Consider the following 17916-nt stretch of genomic DNA (forward strand, 5'->3'; position numbering starts at 1 on the left):
ACTGGTTCTAGTCTGGTTGCTGATATGGGCCATAGAGTGGATGGGGCAAGTCTTCTTCAACTGCCTTTTGGGTGCCTAGACCACATTTAGAAATTGTTTCCATCTCCTACCATTCCAGTTTCTACCATCAGCCCTGATGGTAGGAAAGATTGGGTATTCAGGGCAGAACCCTAGCTTCACTGGTTGTCGATTGGTAATGTACTGATAGCCCAGCCCACTCTTAGAAATGGATATTTATGGCTTTCCAGTGTTTATGTAGCAACAATATCTCCATTTCCAATCTGTGCAGTAATGTGGAATGTTCTTCATCCACCGGTTGATCCCCCCAGTGCATAGCAACGTAGCTGACTGGAGTTGTGTGCTAACATTCTCAGTTGGTTAGAGTGTGGTGGTGATAATGCCAAGGTTTGATCCCCGTATGGGATAGCTGCAACTCTACAATTCTATGAGTGCAGCAAGCAGGACGCAGTGCAGATCTGCAATTAAATTTCACTGAATTGGAGGCACAGGAAACTATTGCATGAATGCAATGAAGACAAAAACTTAACTGACCCCAAACATTTAAAAGCACTCACGTCCATGTGCCATGAAATACCATTGTTGATGCTGTCCCCTGAGCTATTCTGTTTGCTGCTCTACAAGTGCAAGGAGCATCCCCCCCAATGGGTCCCTGTTCCTTGGTGCTCTTGCTTTTGTCTTTCTTTGCCAGCGAGAGCTTCTGCAACGCCCTAGTTGCTGCACAAGTTCGTTCACCGCCTTTCCCACAACGGGTACAGGGGAATCCTCTCAAGGCAGCTACTCCTCGAACTGCTGTGGCAGGCCAGGCTGAAAGAAGAAAGTGCCTTCAGAGTAATGTGTCTGCTCCTCAGCAACAGCATCTTCTGGTGGTCACATGTATAATGCTAGCTATAACTTGCAGCCTTGCTTTCAAGGTCTGTTCGTTGCAACCCTGATGTGGCCATGCAGTCAGTGGAAGCTGAGATAGTTTCGGTAATTGGACATACCCTAATGTTTGCCCAGGAAACGAGGGCTGTGGCTGGTTGCCTAGGATTTATGAATCTCTGATTTGAACGTCAGAGTTATAAACGTACAGAATGTACGGAGACTGCTTTGCCATATAATACTTTTTGTGTGCGATTATTGTCGAGGAAGCTAACCGTTGCACAAATGAGAGGATTGCAAAACTCCTTGTAGAGGCATGATATTGTACAGCGTCTTTCGGCTCTTGAAGAATTTAATTAAACATTGTGGAGTGAGCTCTGTTCCAACGAAGAAGCCAAAGCCAGAGCTTGGGCTCTCAAAGGTTACGCCTCCAATGGATTTGAAAAACTAGATAACCATGTTTGTGCTCTTCGTGGTTTTTTTTAAAAAATTTTAAATGGAAAACACATGCTCCTTGTTCAGTAGGAAAGCTCAACAACGCTGGCACTTAAGGTTTAACACATGACCCTTTTGCCTTAAGAGAGCAAAGCCTAAACAGAAGAGCTTTTGTTGCTGCGGAGGGTTTTCCCCACTCCCGGTTTCTTAAAGAAAAAAAGCCGAATTGTTAAAGACGAATAACAAGACATATCCCCACCAATAAGGCTTGCTTTTGCAGGGGGCTCCCAGCTTGTAGTGTGCTGTTTATGGGCAGGATGTCTTTACATACTACTGCAAATGCTGTGTCTGCAATTTTTACTTTTTTAAAAAAGAGAGCCTCCTATTCCCCATTTTCGTGCTGCTAACATGTCCTGCTTTTTTTTATTTTTGACCTCTACGGTTGTACTTTTGAGCCCCTTGATGGTGACTTCTGTGGTGGTTTCCAGTGACTTGCGTGGCTGAGAATCACAGCAGTGTGCTCTTGTAATCTGGCGACCCTGCAAAGAATCTGACCTTGTCTTTCAAAGCCAAGGAGCTTGTACTTTCAGCACAAGTCAACACCAATATTTCATCGGTGGAAACACCCCCCCCCCTTTTTTTCTTGGAAGTCCCTTGTTGCTTTCGTCACTAAACTCCTCCATCTCCTAGTCAAGCCCTTCAGATTGACCAACTATAGGCCTGAACTGTGTCTGAATTAGACCATCTGGAAATCGTCTGGAAAGGCTCCTTGGTTGGCAACTTGTTTCTGCAGACAATACAGAATGCTCTGGCAGAGACAATTCTGCTGTTTGCAGAGCGCAATGAACACAACTGCCAACATCACTCTGCTTTGACTCCACTAAGTCATCTGGCTGAAGGAGCAGCTTTTGCAGAATTGCCTCTTTGTTGTGGGGTTTTTTTTTAATTCCCAGCTTTAGGAAACAGGCAGGAGGGCTCCAGCATCCTGTCAGAGCCCTGGCACCTCCTCCCCAAAGCCCAGGAAGCTTCTGTCCAGCTTAGGGAGGGAGACACGACATCAGGACATCAAGACATCATGTGTGCAACGTCACCCCATCACCCTGGCAAGCCTCTGGCCCTAACTGTTCCTGCACAAAAAATTTCATGGCACACCACTGATGGGGAGATGGCCCCTGTGTGTTCATTTGTCTTCTCTTTTCATTGTGGGGTGTCGGATGGGGAGTTTGTGCGGTTGGAAAAACTAGTTTAAAAAACACTGGCTTTCTGTAATACAGCTGCCAAACCTACACTTGCTAGAATGCTCTGTTATGTTAACGTCTGCATCCTTTCCCATATTAGTAAGAATCATACCTGACACACATGCCATGTGAGAGGCTCAAACTGTAGTTTTTAAGTATGAAATGCAAGAAAACCCCTTCTGTCTATCAAACTGTCAAAGCATAACAAGGTCTAACTCTCTCCCGTTCCCCTTTCATATGTCTGCCATGCCATGCATGATCCTGCCCTCCCCTCTTTTTTAGCCCAGTTATCTTCCATCTTCATGCCTAAATAAGATGTTTCCCCAGACTTGGATTAGCCTACCCCAGGCATCCTCAAACTTCGGCCCTCCAAATGCTTTGGACTACAATTCCCATCTTTCCCAACCACTGGTCCTGTTGGCTAGGGATCATGGGAGTTGTAGGCCAAAACATCTGGAGGGCTGCAGTTTGGGGATGCCTGGTCTACCCTACTCAGCGCTTGAATTGTGAGGGGAAAGGTAGCGGAGGCCTCTCATGAAATCCAAAAGGCCCACCCCAGACTTTCATCAGTTTTCTCCAAATCACGGTGCCCCACTCCTGTAGAAGATGGGAAGTCGGCCCCTGTTACAAAATGTGATGGCGACAGGCCCCTTCCCCACCCCTCACCCCACTCACAAATTCAAGCACTGCTTCCAGGTCCCCTCAATTTCTTCTGCATCATGACAACCTTCCTACTTTCCACAGTTCTCTGTTGATAGCCTTTCCTTCTCCCTCATCCTTTAGCCAGGCCAGGGCGATACCTGGTTTTCAACATTGCATTATTTATCGCCACCTAAACCCCGCAATATACCGACATATCACGATGTGTGAAATAAGGATGGAGCTATGTAGAGACATTGGCTGGCTTCACAGTTTCCCCCGCATCGTGATTTTTGCATAGCAGACGCACGCACTTGTGTGCACACGCAGGCACACGCACTGTAATTCCCAATTGTATTTCCAGGTCAAAAATTATGAAACCCATATCACGATATGGACTTAGGTTTTGGACGATATATCACTGAGCCCTACCCTTAGCAAGTATTCAAGCATTTGGGGGAGGAATTATGCCCCTTTCATGTTCTGTATTGCAGCCAGCAAACTGCTAAAATCGAACAAAAATGGCATGATCGTAGAAGCACCATGGGATAAAGATAATTTACAGTTGAAATATTCAGCTGTCAGCTGTCAATAAAACATCTGTACTATTTAACCATAGGGAGCCGATAACCAGAGGAGACTTAGTTTCTTGGAGTGTAGATCCATGAGTTCAGGTAACAAAAATTGCCAGACGTGTGTTGCATGTATCCCCCACCACTGTCTCTGAGCTGGAGTATATGGCTGCTTAGAGGTGTGGGGGGAAAGAAACCTTTGAAAAGCTTCAGCTGCCTTTGCACACACTTGGATCCAAAATTGTCAGCTTTCTGGAGTGGTGGCTATGTTTGCAAGCTGTTTTAACACTTGCCGGGCCTTGCTTTTGTCTTACACAGCTGAATGTGGATGGCAGATGAAAGCCCAGCCCTCACTTGAACTGCGTTGTGTTTGCGGGTTTGTGATTAACTTGCAGAGTTCATTGAGGCGCTTAGAAAATTTAACAGACTCCTACGGTTGCAGGTGGACTAAGGCATGATAGTTTTGAGACGGAACGTTTTCTCCCAGGCTTTCCCCTCCTAATATAGGAATACTAGCTAGCTCCACTACCCCAGTAGTAGAATGTTTTGGCTGTTAAGTGTGCATGCATACATGCATGTTCCAACTGTAGATAAATAGAGAGAAATAATGCAATGTTAACACTGTTGGTTTCTTGTAATATACGCCATTCAGCTAACATGTCTTAAAACTGCTGTTTGTCTTAGTGCAACATTCAGCCGTCAAAGACTCTGCATTGTCTGAGCAGCAGTCGTCTGTGAATTACTTGAGGCCTAAGAAGCAGCGGCCTCAGATGTTGAACTTGAGCAGTACTGAGATGTCTGGGATCCTCAGGTCCAGGCCAGCCAGACTGGATAGCCCTTCAAGCAACCGCTATGCCGGAGACTGGAGTGGCTGTGGGGAGAGCTACTTCGTCAGCCCCAAGGAGACCCTGAACGAAGCAGACTATGACGATGTTCCTTCGGAAGATGCCGAAAGTGGCGATGACGGTGGTGGAGTGGATGGCTCGGAGAAGCTCGCTGAACGGCCCCATTGCATGTCCAAAGAACACACTTTTCAGGCCTATTTGACGGTGCAAGCCATGGATTCTGCAGGGAACCACAGAGTAAACCTCAAAGATCTTCAGGAAAGCATTGATACTCTGATAGGAAACCTGGAACGGGAACTCAATAAAAACAAGCTCAACATCAGTTACTGATAAGTAATGTCCCTCTGCAATACCTTTTTCTCTCTTTTTTTTGATGTCTCCCTACCCCCCCCCCCCCGTTTCTTCCCCAAAAGAGAGACGGGTGGAGTGCTGTTATTTCCATTGCATCGCGCAGTGATTTTGATCCACTGTGGGCTTAGTACATTGGTATTAACACAATCTGTTATTGTTTTGTTGTAATTTTACTCCCCCTTCCTTCTTCTCTGTTGACCCTCCTGGGTTTAAAATGGTACGTTACTTTTCATGAGATGATTGCAGAATTTCCGTTTCCCTTTCAAGGTACTATGCACTTAGGAAGTTTGGACAATTTATGCAAGGTACACAAGGCACCATCTCTGTCTATTACAACAGGAACAGCACTCATTTGTTCCTGAAACTTTAGCCCTGGTACAGATGTTTTCCCAGAAAGGGAGGATTAACATTGCTGCTTACCTGATAATTTGCAGCGCAAACTGTAGGTAGATCATTTTTTTTCTACCATATTTTGACACCTTATTCACTTGCAATGCAAAGGCTGCTATAAAAAAAAAAGCTTTTTATATATACCTATATAGCTATATATGAAAACGTTTAAATGTACAAATATTAATGTATTCCTGCATTAACACTTTCCTGCAATTATTTAAAAGTGAAAAAAATATTTTTCTAACTTTTTTTTGTCTTTTTTGTACATATTTATACACATATATTAAAAAGCATTGGCTTGATCTACTCCATTTGGAGTACAGTGCTTGTTCACCATATCCCTCCTTGTCCTTCCTCTCCCCCCCTGCTAAGTTGTTCCAGTTGACAAGCAGGAAGGAGCCAGATTAAATTCAGCTGCAGGCGGAAGGTTCCCCTCCCCTGCTATAGAACATAGCATAGGAGATAATGCCGCCTCCTGCAAGACGCATCTACAGGCGGCATACTTGGCTGTTGTCGGAAATAGGAGGACACTGCATTCGTTCCCCCTTCCCTGTCCAGCCTTCCCTTTCCCTCACCCCAAGTCAAGAAACGAGAGCCTTGCAGGGCAAGTTCTATGAGACATTATGAAGAGCATTTGCTGTGGCTGCCTGTTTCAAACCCTTTGTATCATCGGTACTTCAGGAAAGGGACGCTTTATATTTGAATATGAATACAACTTCTAAAAGGAATGTGTGTCGCAAGATGCCAAAATAAATGGCCAGCTAAGCAGCAGTGGATATGGGTTGGACCAGAAGGGACTTGCTGAATACCTGCGAGGAGTTTGAAGGCCACAGGTGACATTTATATCTCTCAGCCGTACATGTGCATAACTTTCCCAGATAATGTGTGCTTCTTGCATCGCGCAATTTCCACGTTTTTAAGAGTTTCTAGAGAGGCTTTGGCAATGGGAACAATTGTTTCCCAGAGTCCAAATTTCACACTGTGGTGGCTCACAAATATGCATATTATTTAAAATGCACATTGCCCCCCCCCAATACACATCCCTGTAACCCTTTCCAAAGTTCAGCCAGATGCAAACATGGACAGAGCAGTATTTCATGCATGATCAAAGGCTCTGTTAATGCCAAATTTTCGGAATAAGTTAGATGTGTGTGTGTGCGCACGCGCACACACAAACTCAAACTCCATGAGACTTAAATCGGGATGGATTTAAAGACTGAACGTGTTTCCTGGTTCAGCCTCAAGTAGCAAGCGTAATTCAAGAGTGCAGATCCCCATGCTGAACCATGTTTATGAAGCTGTAGTCCTTGTGAATACAAATGCAGTGATCGGGGGATTATGGGAACTCTAGTCCAGGACAAACCAGAGGACTGCAGGCTCCCCAAGCCCTGCTCTAAATCAACCGTCCTCAGCATCTGTAGTCCAGATGTTTTGGTCTATAACTTGTATCATGCCCAACCATTGGCCATGCTACTTACATCTGTTGGGAGTCAAACTCCAACAACATTGGATGGGCATCAAGTTGAGGAAGGTACTCTAAATGTTTTGGGGTTTTTTCTCCCCTGTTCAGAGTTTTGCCAGTGTCTCATGCTAACCAGACTGGCTGCTAGAACACAGAAGTACAGGATGTGGCCACCGCTCCCCACATAGTGGTGAAAACCATCCACTGTATCTAGAGCTTTCATAGGATTTTATTTTTATTTATTTTTATTTTATTTTTTAAATGTAGAATGGGCCTTAGGACAATATATCTAGCTCCCAAGTAGTCCATATGCCTTGAAAATCGGGGCACAGGTTGTAAGGTAGGAGATATGTTTATAAAGGGGTACGGCATGTATGAATCCAATTGCAACACATGTTTTACGTGTCTGCATAATTAGCATACACAATCCTAAGGCTCCCACACCAAGCTGCATATTGTGTGTGCCAGTCTGGTGTCAACGGGCTCCTGGGTCAATACAGCCTCCTGGGTCTACTCGTGTAGTAAACACTATAGGTTTTGGGTATCTGATGCAAAGGTATATGAACAGAGAGATCCTGGTTTTTTATTTTAAAAATTTTTTAAAAGGAGGAGAGTAGTCCTATTGGTCCGAGTGGAATATTTTAGATGTTCTGAAAGCTTAGTAGATGCTAAAATGACTGTAGCCCCCTCCCCCCAAAAAATCCATCCTATTTTTAAAGGTTGACACGTGAATTGAGAAAGTGCCTTTTAAAAATAATATATCTAGGTCCTGAATGCATTTTGAAGTTCTTAGTATTTGCTCTCATACCAGAAATATTAAACAAGTATTAAATGAGACTATCAATTTACTGTTTATCTTGCCAGTTGTCTTAAATGAGTATTATTGACAGCTCCTCAGCCCTTCCCTTAGAAGGATAAATGTGACAAAACGTTTACGAAACTTGTCCTCGGATGTTGGCTATCTTAGTAGTTGACCAAAGCAAATGCAAGTCTTATGCAAATATATAACTGAAAACTCAACTTCTGTCCACTGTCTAGCAATAAGACCCAAGCAATAAAAATTATACAACCAATTGCCTCATTTTAAAAAAGGCTGCATTATTAATAATGCAGAGGAGTAAGTTTTTAAATGGAAATGCTTTTTAAAATATAGGTCAGCAAAGGTTTATGAAATAGTGCTTTGGGTCTTGCAAACTCATGACACACTGTAAGATTTAATTTTCTCCTGTATTATGTTAGCGGCCGCTCTCTTGGCCTATGGACCTTGTGTAAATGCTATTTTAACTTGTTTGTTTCCCTCCTATATATTGTCTGGCTACTGTTGTTGTTGTTGTTGTTGTTGTTGTTGTTGTTGTTGTTGTTATTATTTATTTTGCCATGTTTTTTCCTAAATATCTCCACTTTTTATCCAGTGTCCTTTTTATTAATTTATTATCGTTAGCGTCTCAGTACACAATACAGTCATTGCAATTAAATAACAACGATACTGTTTGGAAATTTTAACCTGAAGCATTTATTGATAAGCTGGTGTATTTTTTTAAAAGTATATATGTACAGGAAGTGGATTATTTTTAAAAATATAAATGTTAATTCTGAATAAAATCTGGATTAAGAATAAAAATGGGTTGCATTTTGTAAAAGGTTGCCATCAGTGCTATTTTTCTAGGAAAAGAGGTGCTGGAGCTCACCATGAACAACTCCCTCGTTCTCTTAGAATGACAATGGCGCCCACCTGAGAGGTGCCGCAACAGCGAGTTCAGGCTGGAAAAAGCCCTGGTTGCCATTATTCGAAGATAAGTTGGATGTATTTCTGATTCTACATAATACCTTGAAAATGTATTTGCCCACACAGAATCTACTGTGGTTGTGAATGTAAGTTTTCCTTCATATTTTTCAGGGCTAGTCGTTCAATGCCAGCGACTGAGAGGGAGGACGAAGACCTAATCTCATGCAGGAATTTGAGTGGCGACTTCAGTGCTATTTCTTCCCAGCCAGAGGTAGTTTATCAGAAAACAGATTTGTTTCCAGCTCACTGGGTGAATTGTTGCATTGTTACAGCACGTGTTTTGCCATTTGCTACCAAGCCAGGTTTAATGTTTTGCTGTTATGGAATGAGTTCAGCTGAAGATGCGTCTCCTAAAATAGACCTGCCTGGTCACTGAAGTTTATGGTGTGAAAGTGCTCCCAATGTTTATGGCCTTCTTCTCTGTTGCCATCTTGATATTCTAGGATACCTTCCTAAGAGATGGAGTACAGTATTGTCTCCTCCCAAACATCCATTTCTACCTTTGAAAACTCATTGCCTATCTGATCTGCTTGCTTCTGATCTTCTGCATTCGTGTTGTTCCGCTGACTATAGTTTTAGATAAATGAGAACTTCAACATTGGGAAACTCTTTAGTTTTTGTATATCAGAATAAGTAGCAAAACCTTGTTTTGTAGTTTTGGGTCTGTGGTGTCTCATTCACGCAGGAAAGCCACTGATGTTGCAGTTGTCTAGCAATGGACATGGATGTACAAACGAAGCCTTCATGTCTCAGTGGATGGATGATTGGAATTGGGCCAGAGAGAGAGCCTAGCTTTGCGTTTTTCATATTTGCCCTTTGCATAATGAGAATGGAAGTAGCCTACTTTGTCGCGTTGTGAAAATCACAATGCCCTTTTAGCACACACACAGACATGCTATCAGAATGTTTAGCTTTCCAACAGCTTTTGAACATACAAATTCCCAACAGAAAATGAGTAAAATTCTAGTCTATACACATTGTATCTCGAGCCAGAACAGCATGTTGTTGAGTAATTTGATCAATTTCCCAGAGGCCTAATGAGCTACAAGCACACAAGGACTCTATTGTCATCGTCATCGTCCCCACCTCCCTGCTGCAACATATGTTAGAGGGGGAATAATCACACAAATTAGGCCATTGTGCATATGACTGTACATGCAAGTGCTTCTCATCTAGACCATTTCCAAGGGCGGTGGGGGGGGGATGCACTCACTGCCCCCCCCCTGAACTTCTGCGCCCACCTCCCATTCACGTTCACTTTCCCACTGGACTAACCTGTACAACTGCCTATAAGCAGGGGTGCAGAACCTGTGGTCTTCCAGATGTTGCTGGACTCCAGCTCCCACCATCCCTGCTGATGAAGCTGGCTGTGGGTGATGGGAATTGTAGTCTTAACAACATCTAGAGGGTCACAGGTTCCTCACCACTGGCCTACAGGGAGAGTTCAAAGCAACTCACCTTTGTTGTTGCTACTGGTAGTAAGCTCAGGGCAAGCATGGAAAGAGGATAGCTCTAGAGGTTGGAAACGGGGCCCCAGATGGCTGCTCTGCCACTACCCCGGCCTTGCCTTGCATGACAGGAAGTTCATGGTTGTTCTCCGATCCATAGAACAGGCTGTGGAACTCAGTAATGTATGAGCAGTGACTGAATTTAATTCTCTTAGCAAATTTCAAGATTTCAAGTTGTCTTGGCATTTTGGCCAGTAGTTTTTGTTATATTTTTGTTACATTGCAAGTAAACAAAAAAACTTTAGTTTTAAGAAAGCCTAATACTAAGTCCACCACGTTAGAGGTATTTATATCCGTTTTCTTTGTAGCAGTTGTTTGTGGCTATTTGAGAGAGATGCACGTTTTCCATACACACTATTTTAGAACTGAATGAAAGCTGCGCTTGTTTCAACAAGCACAGATGATAAAAAAAAATTATGTGAAAACTTGTGTCTCCCAAATAGGAATTCATCATCTGTCAGGAAACAATTTAATGATGCATTTGTTAAATTGAAATGCAATCTGAGAGCCTGTATTAAATGGCTTCAAATCTGTTTTAAATTAATGGCTTCAGCACATCCCTGCTTAGAGATAGATTGTGTGCCTGCATGATTTACAAATTAGATGTGTGGAAATTAAGAACTGTGATGGTGACCCACTTGGTGGTTTTTGCTCATTTTATTAGAACCTTCTGTGCCATGCATGTAAATGTTTCCTGCTCTTATTAAGAACAGAGGAATGCCAGGATTCTACCCTGGTTAATACAGTTTACATTTTACCAGCATAAATACATTGCTGACTGGTAGTGCAATCCCCCACCCCAGCCTCAATCCGTAGCTGGTTAAGTGTATGAATGCAAAAGAGCCCCAAACCTGTACTGAATTTCAGCTTTCTGTCCGTTGTTCAAGCCACCTAAACTGGTGGTATATGTTTGTGTAAGCTGTTCCTTGTTATATTATGTAACAGTTTATATAATAGGGTCCACTCTATGTACATATTGCCATCAGGCATAGTCCCCCCCCCCCAATAAAGAATAGGATTAGGATTCAAATTGCAGACAAACAATAATAAATGCAAGGATTACAGCTTGCTTGCTTTAGGAAAGATGAACATCTTCTAACACACGAGTCTAGGATTTCCAGTTTCTCAAGAGAAGATTGTAGGTCAGCCTGCAGTGGATAGCTTGGCGAACCCATATAGTTTACCTGCCTTCCATCTGGCTGATTTACTACTGCAGCAGGCAGGCATGGAGTGTGGGACGTGATGGGGGTGGGGGGTTGAGGTCAGCATGGTGCAAACAGGCCAGCAGAGCTAACCTGTGTTTGGCATCTTCAGCAGGTTTGTCTGGGTTTATGCAACAGTGCAAATGAATGGTTCATGTGATTCATTCTTAACGTTGCAGTTTAAGCAGTGCATGTGCTTTTTATTAACTTTTTAAAAATGCTATTTTTTTTGGTGTGGAAGCCTTTTGCAATGCGATTATTTCAACAATAGTGAAGTTCTTGTTTGCAGGCATTTTTGTTCTTCAGTTCTTAAGTGCAGCCACCCCATGTTCCTTACTCGTGAATAGAGAGAGAAGCATTTGACAGCAGACTACTGAATTGTGGCCTCTTGTTATCTGCCTCCATCTGTCTCTGTCCACCTTTCATATTTGAATGCTGACGGGTGGAACATTGTCAAGTACAAGTTTATTGATCTAACCCTGCCTCCACCATATGGTTCAGATGGAGGCCCCATGTCTGTTCACCTAGGCTGAACCTTCCAGCTCATTCTTTTGGGGCCCTTGGTAGCTTATTTTGCAAAATACACTAAGGAAACTAGTGTTTGGTGAGCCAGCCAGTCCCCTCCTCCCTGCCCCGGTGGGTGGGAGATAGCTACAGTGGTATGCTAAAAATAGCTGGTAACTTCTCTTATAAAAATAGATCCTCGGGATTTTTGCAGCACAAATCTCTAAATCTGATAAGCTTGGGACGCATCTGGTTGTTCAAGGCCACTAATGTTTTAGGGGGGCTAGTCTAGTACACAAAATGCATGTGTGGGTATTTGAAGCACATTTATCACTCCCTCTCTCTCTCTCTATATATATATATAATTGTGGCTGTACTCAAATACTTGAGGGTTTATTGAAAAGGTAGTGGCAGGGATCCACCTTAGCTGTTCTTTAGCCTGTCTGTGTATGTAAGAGAAAGGTGGGTAAACATATTTTAAGGGGTCACTTGTTCATCACCTCGTGATATTTGAATGTGCTGTCTTGGGCATACAGTCTGGGTCATGTGTATGTGTAAGAACATAAAGGAAGCCCTGGTAAATCAGACCAACAGGCCACCTCGTCTTGCTCTTACGGTGGCCAACCCAGATGCCTCTCCCGACTTCTGAATCCCAGCAACTGGCATTCAGAGGCATGCTGCTACCAGGTGTGAGAGAGAGGATCTAAGAGATGGTGACTGAAAGATCATTTGGACTGGGGAGAAAAGGAGGACAGAGACCTAAAATGGTCTTTGGCCACTGTGTATTCTGTTAGACCTTCTGCTATTCTATTTTTTTTAATGTTTTCTTCCCAGCTTTTCTTCTAATTACCACTTTCCTGTGCCCCAAGGTGGTTAGCATCTACTACGGGTTGTTGAATTAGAGGCGGTACGATGGCCATCTTCAAATATCTAAAGGGCTGTCACATGGAAGGTGGATCAAGCTGGTCTTCTCCTGCTCCAGAAGGTAGGACTCGAACCAGTGGCTTCAAGTTACAAGGAAGGAGATTCCGGCTAAACATCAGGAAGAACTTTCTGAGGGTAAGAGCTGTTTGGCAGTGGAATGGTCTCCCTCTGGAGGTTGGGGACCCCCTTTCATTGGTGGCTTTTAAGCAGGTTGGATGGCCGTCTGTCATGGATGCTTTAGCGGAGATTCCTGCACTGCAGGGGGTTGGACTAGATGACCCTTGATGTCTCTTCCAACTGTATGATTCCCAACAGTAATTGTTACTTTCACTGATGAAAGCTAGACAGGAGCAGTGGATATTGCAGACTGGTAAGAGTCGCTTTGCAAACTGTCTCCATGTGTCTTTCCGCTTTCTGCCCTGGCCGTATGGACACTTGTTTGACAGAAGCCTCCGCTACCACAGCAGGCTGTGGAAAGTGTGGATTCACCCTCTTAAGAGTCTAACCTGCCCTTCTCTGAAGCCTTTAATTTCTGCTTAATGGTCTCTGATTGTTTACATAGTACCTGACCTGGTAACATAGCAATAGGCAGTACTGCATGATGAAAAAATGTCACCCCAACCAATAAGAGAGTGACATTAATATTAATCAGGTGCTGTTCATTAGCACAGGTAAATAGTCAAGCTGTTGTTTAACTTCTCCAGGGGGAAAGCTGCTCTCCTGCTGCAATACAGCTTTTGTGTGTCAAGGGAAAGGTGCTCCCTTCAACACAAATCTTTTTACTATTTCAGTTTGTGCATCCTGACGTTTATATGTTGAGAATGTGTACTGGGCAGAAGAACTATGTAAACAATGACTGCAGGTGAGTTTGAATGGTGATTATGCCTCTTGCTTGGCTACATGGGGAGAAGATGTGTTTGTGGAGAGGTTGTAGCAACCGCTGACTTTTGTGTGGCTGGTTGCTTACTGTTAATAGTTAAGTCATGTCTGTTGCGACGCCCATTTTTTCATTCAGCAGCCTCAGAAAGGGGTTCGTTTAACCTCCGGTATGCTAGTAAAATTGAATTACTGTGTCGCGAAATGATGCAGGTCTAAAAAGCGTGTTACCAACGTGAAAAGTTTGGAAAAGCTCTGGCCTAAATCAACCTTAGCCACTTTGAAAGCTGAAGTATTGCTGAGGCCAGCTGTTAACATCATCTTGGAATCTCTGTGTACGTTATGTGATAACGACTGAATATGCAGTAGATTATTGCATTAAGGCGCTACAGGTTCTAATTAATCTCAAATGCAAAACCAATTATTATATTGTCAATACACACCTTTAGCCATGTGTGAAAATGTTGCTTACCTGTATATTTATTATGATACTGTACCTACAGCCATATTGGGGAGGGGGGCATTTTCCTACACTGGACAGTCCAACCCTGTACTGTTCAATTTGCAGCCTGTCTTTTTTTTTTTACTGTAATAAAAAAAAAGACAGGCTGCAAATTGAACAGTACAGCAGCAGGTCCTTTTGGCTTGTGGGAGCTCTCCTGAATTGCAAATTTTCAAAACCACACAAGGGTCTTCTCAGGTCTTTGGATCAGTGTCATTCTAAATATGTTGCTGTCTTATGCAGCTAGTTGGTCCTGGAGGTGTATTTATCTGGTCCCTTCAGTATCCCAAGACGAGTCAGAATGGTCTTCTCTAGATCCAAATAGTCTATATATTCTTGATTTGTCTGTTCTTCCATTAATTCTCTTGACCGCTGGCCACCTGGCGGTCTCTGCAAGGAAGGAGGGGGAAAGTTGTAAATACATTTTTGAGTTGGAGGGGGGAAAGTTAATTCTCAAAGCCTTAAAATATAGCCTCTTAGGTAGATGATGATATGATTATTATTATTAAGGACCACTGGATGGTTAAATCCATTCAAAGGCGACTACAGTGGTGCCTCGCACAACGAAAAACTCGCAAGACGACGAGGTTTTCTATGGCCGCCCCTTCATCTTGCGAAGCGCGGCCATAGAATGTAGCAAAGGAAGCTGACAGCTGATCTTCCTTTGCCGCCTTCCCGCGCTACAGCTGGTTTCCCGGGGCTTGCCAAGCAGGCAGCGACAAGCCCTGGCAAGCAGCGCGCAGAGCCGAAGCGCAGTGGGCACTGCTTTCCGGGGCTTGTCACCGCCTGCCTTGGCAAGCCCCGGCCGCGCTTCGGCATCGGGGTACGGAGCTACCGCCTGTCTTCCCCGAGGGGAACACAGCCGACATCGGACTGTATGCGAGGCGGCAGGGGAGAGAAGTGGAGAATAAGGATCCTTATTCTCCACTTCTCTCCCCCACCGCCTCACACACAGCCGGCATTGGACGGGGCTTCGGAGAAGGCACAGCGCTTCTCCAAAGCCCTGTCCAATGCTCCCGGGTGTCCATGGCATTGGGGGGGGGGGGTTGAGAAGCACAGAATAAGGATCCTTATTCTCCACTAATCCCCCCCGCCGCCTCGCACACAGCCGACATCGGCTCGCAGTTTCCCATAGGAATGCATTGAAACTTAATCAATGTGTTCCTATGGGTTCCGGGGGACTGGCAGCGGCGCTTGCTCTCTTGGCTTGGGGAAGGCAGGCAGGCGCCAATAGGAACTGCCTGCCTGCCTGCCTGCGCCGCTGCCAGTCCCCCGGAGCCCATAGGAACACATTGATTAATTTTTTGTAGGATAAATTGAGTCCTGGAACGAATTAAATTCGTCTTGCGAGGCACCACTGTTTGGGGTTGTGGTGCTAATCTCTCTCAGGCCGAGGGAGCCGGCATTTGTCCACAGCCAGCTATCTGGGTCATGTGGCCCAACGGAACAAGTGCAGGGGCGTCACAATAGGGGGTGGGGCGCCGCGGGGGCAGCACGGCGCCCCCTCGCTACTGTGGCAGCGGCACGACCGCCATCGCGGAGGCCCCAATGTTTCTGGCCTCACTTCTTCCTGGTGGTGCGGAGGCAAGCGGCGGCTGCTGGCACCCCTTGCCGCTCTGCCTCCACCTGAGTAGGAAGAAGACAAAGCGTGCGGCAAGCCGATCCATAGCGCGCTTTGTCTTCTTCCTACTCAGGCGGAGGGGCGAGGGGCACCAGCGGAGACGCCCCTCGCCGCTCCGCCTGCGTAGGAAGAAGCACACTATGGAGCGGGTTGCCGGCGGCGTGCCTTCTGGTTTGCCACCCCTGAACAAGTGCCAGAGTGCACAGAAGCACTGTCTACCTTCCCACCACAGCAGTATCTATTTATCTACTTGCACTGGCGTGCTTTCGAACTGCTTGGTTGGCAGGATCTGGGACAAAGCAAAGGGAGTTCATCCCGTCGCAGGGATTCAAACTGCCGATCTTCCAATCGGCAAGCCCAAGAGGCTCAGTGGTTTAGACCACAATGCCACCCTTTATCAGAATATCCCAGGACAGTGAACAACATTAAGAATATCATTACAGAACTTCAATGATAAAAACATAATGAAAAGCATGCGGAGACAGCCTGTTTTCTCTTGTCCATCCTCCAGGCCTCTCTGTAATGGGGGGGGGGCATAGAGGAGGGCATCAGATAAGGGCAGGGTCCAGGTTGGTTCATACAGGGAAATGCCTTCCCCTCAATACCCCTTGAGGTCCTGAGCCTGGTGGCTTTAGCAAGCAACACCACCAAGTGTTCATATTCAGGGTACAAACCCTGCTTCTAAAACAAGAACACTTTACCAGTACAGCAGCTCAAACATGTTGTATACTACAAGGTATCCTTCACTGAATTTGCTACCTCAGACATGGAATCAGTAGGGGCTGGCCCATATTGGGACAATGCCCCATGAACGCTCCACTTGCCTGCCTCACAAGTGGTCCAGGGGGTTGCACTCCCTATGATTCCTCCTCAATCCCAATGATACCTTTTTTGAGAGGGTGGAGCAAAACTAGTATTCGTTGGCGCTGCCTGTCATTGATTCTAGCTCCGCCTACTGGGCTTCTGCCCTACCAGTTCCAGTGAGCAGCAGCCGCTACCGCGTGTCACATGACCTTGTACGGATGCCAAGAGCTACTATCGTTTGTAACTCACAGCCCCAAAAGGCACAAATTCAAACTCTACATAACAGTAAATCCCCACCACTATGTTTTATATTATAGTTATCATGTTTTGGCAAAGGCATTCAGTACATGCCCTTCCAAAAGCATTTCCCAAAGAGGCTGGGTTCAGACAAGATGCAAAACCATTGCTTATTTTAATGCTGAAACCATGTTTTATGTAGTTTTTTCCCCCCAGCCAGAACTCAGTTCCAGCACCTCAAGTGAGCACCGTCGCCATTGTAAGAGAACAAGGGAGGTATTCATGGTGAGTTCTAGCACCTCTCTTTCTACAAAATACCGTAGCCCTGGAGCCAATCATTAACTGAAACCAGTTTACAAAGCACTGTTAGCCACAGTTAAGAGCACTATCACAAACCATGGTTTTGTGTAACGTCCGAATGAAGGGAGAGAGGAAAAAGCATAGGGGAAAATGAGGAGACCTAACCTTCCTTAAATTATGATTGTGATTAAATTTAGTTTCCCTACACTGCACAGGGTTGGACTGCTTATAAACTAAAGGAATGGAAAATAAATAGAATACAGTGGTGCCTCGCTAGACGAAATTAATTCGTTCCAGGACTCAATTCGTCCTACGAAAATTTCGTCTAGCGAGGCACCGTTTCCCATAGGAATGCATTAAAAGTCAATTAATGCATTCCTATGGGCTCGGGGGGAACTGGTGGCAGCGGCGACGCTTGTTCTCTTGGCTCGGGGAAGGCAGGCAGGCGCTTCCCCGAGCCAAGAGAGCAAGCGCCGCTGCTGCCAACGACAGAGCCGGATTGGAAGCTTCGTCAGATCCGGCTCTGTCGGGCGGGGTGGGGGAAAGGCGAAGGAATGATCCTGCGCCTTTCCCCCACCTCAGCCAAGCCCCATGCCGCCGAGAAGCGGCGGCGGGGGAAGACGTTCCCTCGCTGCCGCGTCTTGCCTGCCTCCCCCGACATGGAGCGCGGCTTCGGACACCTCCGAAACCGCGCTCCATGCCGGCTGTGCGCGGCAAGACGCGGCGGCGGAGGAAGACGTTCCCCCGCCACCGCGTCTTGCTTGCCTCCCCCGACACACAGTGGGGATCGTAGGGCGCTTGAGATGCCCCTACGATCCCCACTGTGTGTCAGACG

At 45.3% G+C, this 17916-nt stretch overlaps 2 protein-coding genes across 11 annotated transcripts in view; one reads left to right on the forward strand and one right to left on the reverse strand.

Moving 5' to 3' along the window:
* SYDE2 (synapse defective Rho GTPase homolog 2) overlaps positions 1-17916 on the forward strand; it is a 58789-nt gene that overhangs the window by 35999 nt on the left and 4874 nt on the right. For 2 of the 9 annotated variants that reach the window (XR_015950980.1, XR_015950979.1), the window contains exons 7-10: positions 8484-8814; positions 12687-12876; positions 13533-13603; positions 16998-17066. Coding sequence is in view for 3 of the 9 variants with exons in the window: in XM_060276762.2 (XP_060132745.1) it covers positions 4451-4941 (491 nt within the window). In the remaining 6 variants the exon portion in view is untranslated. Of the gene's footprint in view, positions 1-3813; positions 3869-4450; positions 8458-8483; positions 8815-12686; positions 12877-13532; positions 13604-16983; positions 17067-17916 lie in introns of those variants that run through there. The other 7 variants (XR_015950982.1, XR_015950983.1, XM_060276762.2 and 4 more) reach the window with 5 other exon arrangements.
* DNAI3 (dynein axonemal intermediate chain 3) overlaps positions 14082-17916 on the reverse strand; it is a 38000-nt gene continuing 34165 nt past the window's right edge. For both annotated transcript variants that reach the window (XR_015950985.1, XM_035121728.3), the window contains exon 23: positions 14082-14509. Coding sequence is in view for 1 of the 2 variants with exons in the window: in XM_035121728.3 (XP_034977619.1) it covers positions 14363-14509 (147 nt within the window). In the remaining variant the exon portion in view is untranslated. The remainder of the gene's footprint in view (positions 14510-17916) is intronic.

The sequence above is a fragment of the Zootoca vivipara genome, chromosome 7, assembly GCF_965207765.1.
Source record: "Zootoca vivipara chromosome 7, rZooViv2.hap1.1, whole genome shotgun sequence".
In the NCBI taxonomy this organism is placed as follows: domain Eukaryota; kingdom Metazoa; phylum Chordata; class Lepidosauria; order Squamata; family Lacertidae; genus Zootoca; species Zootoca vivipara.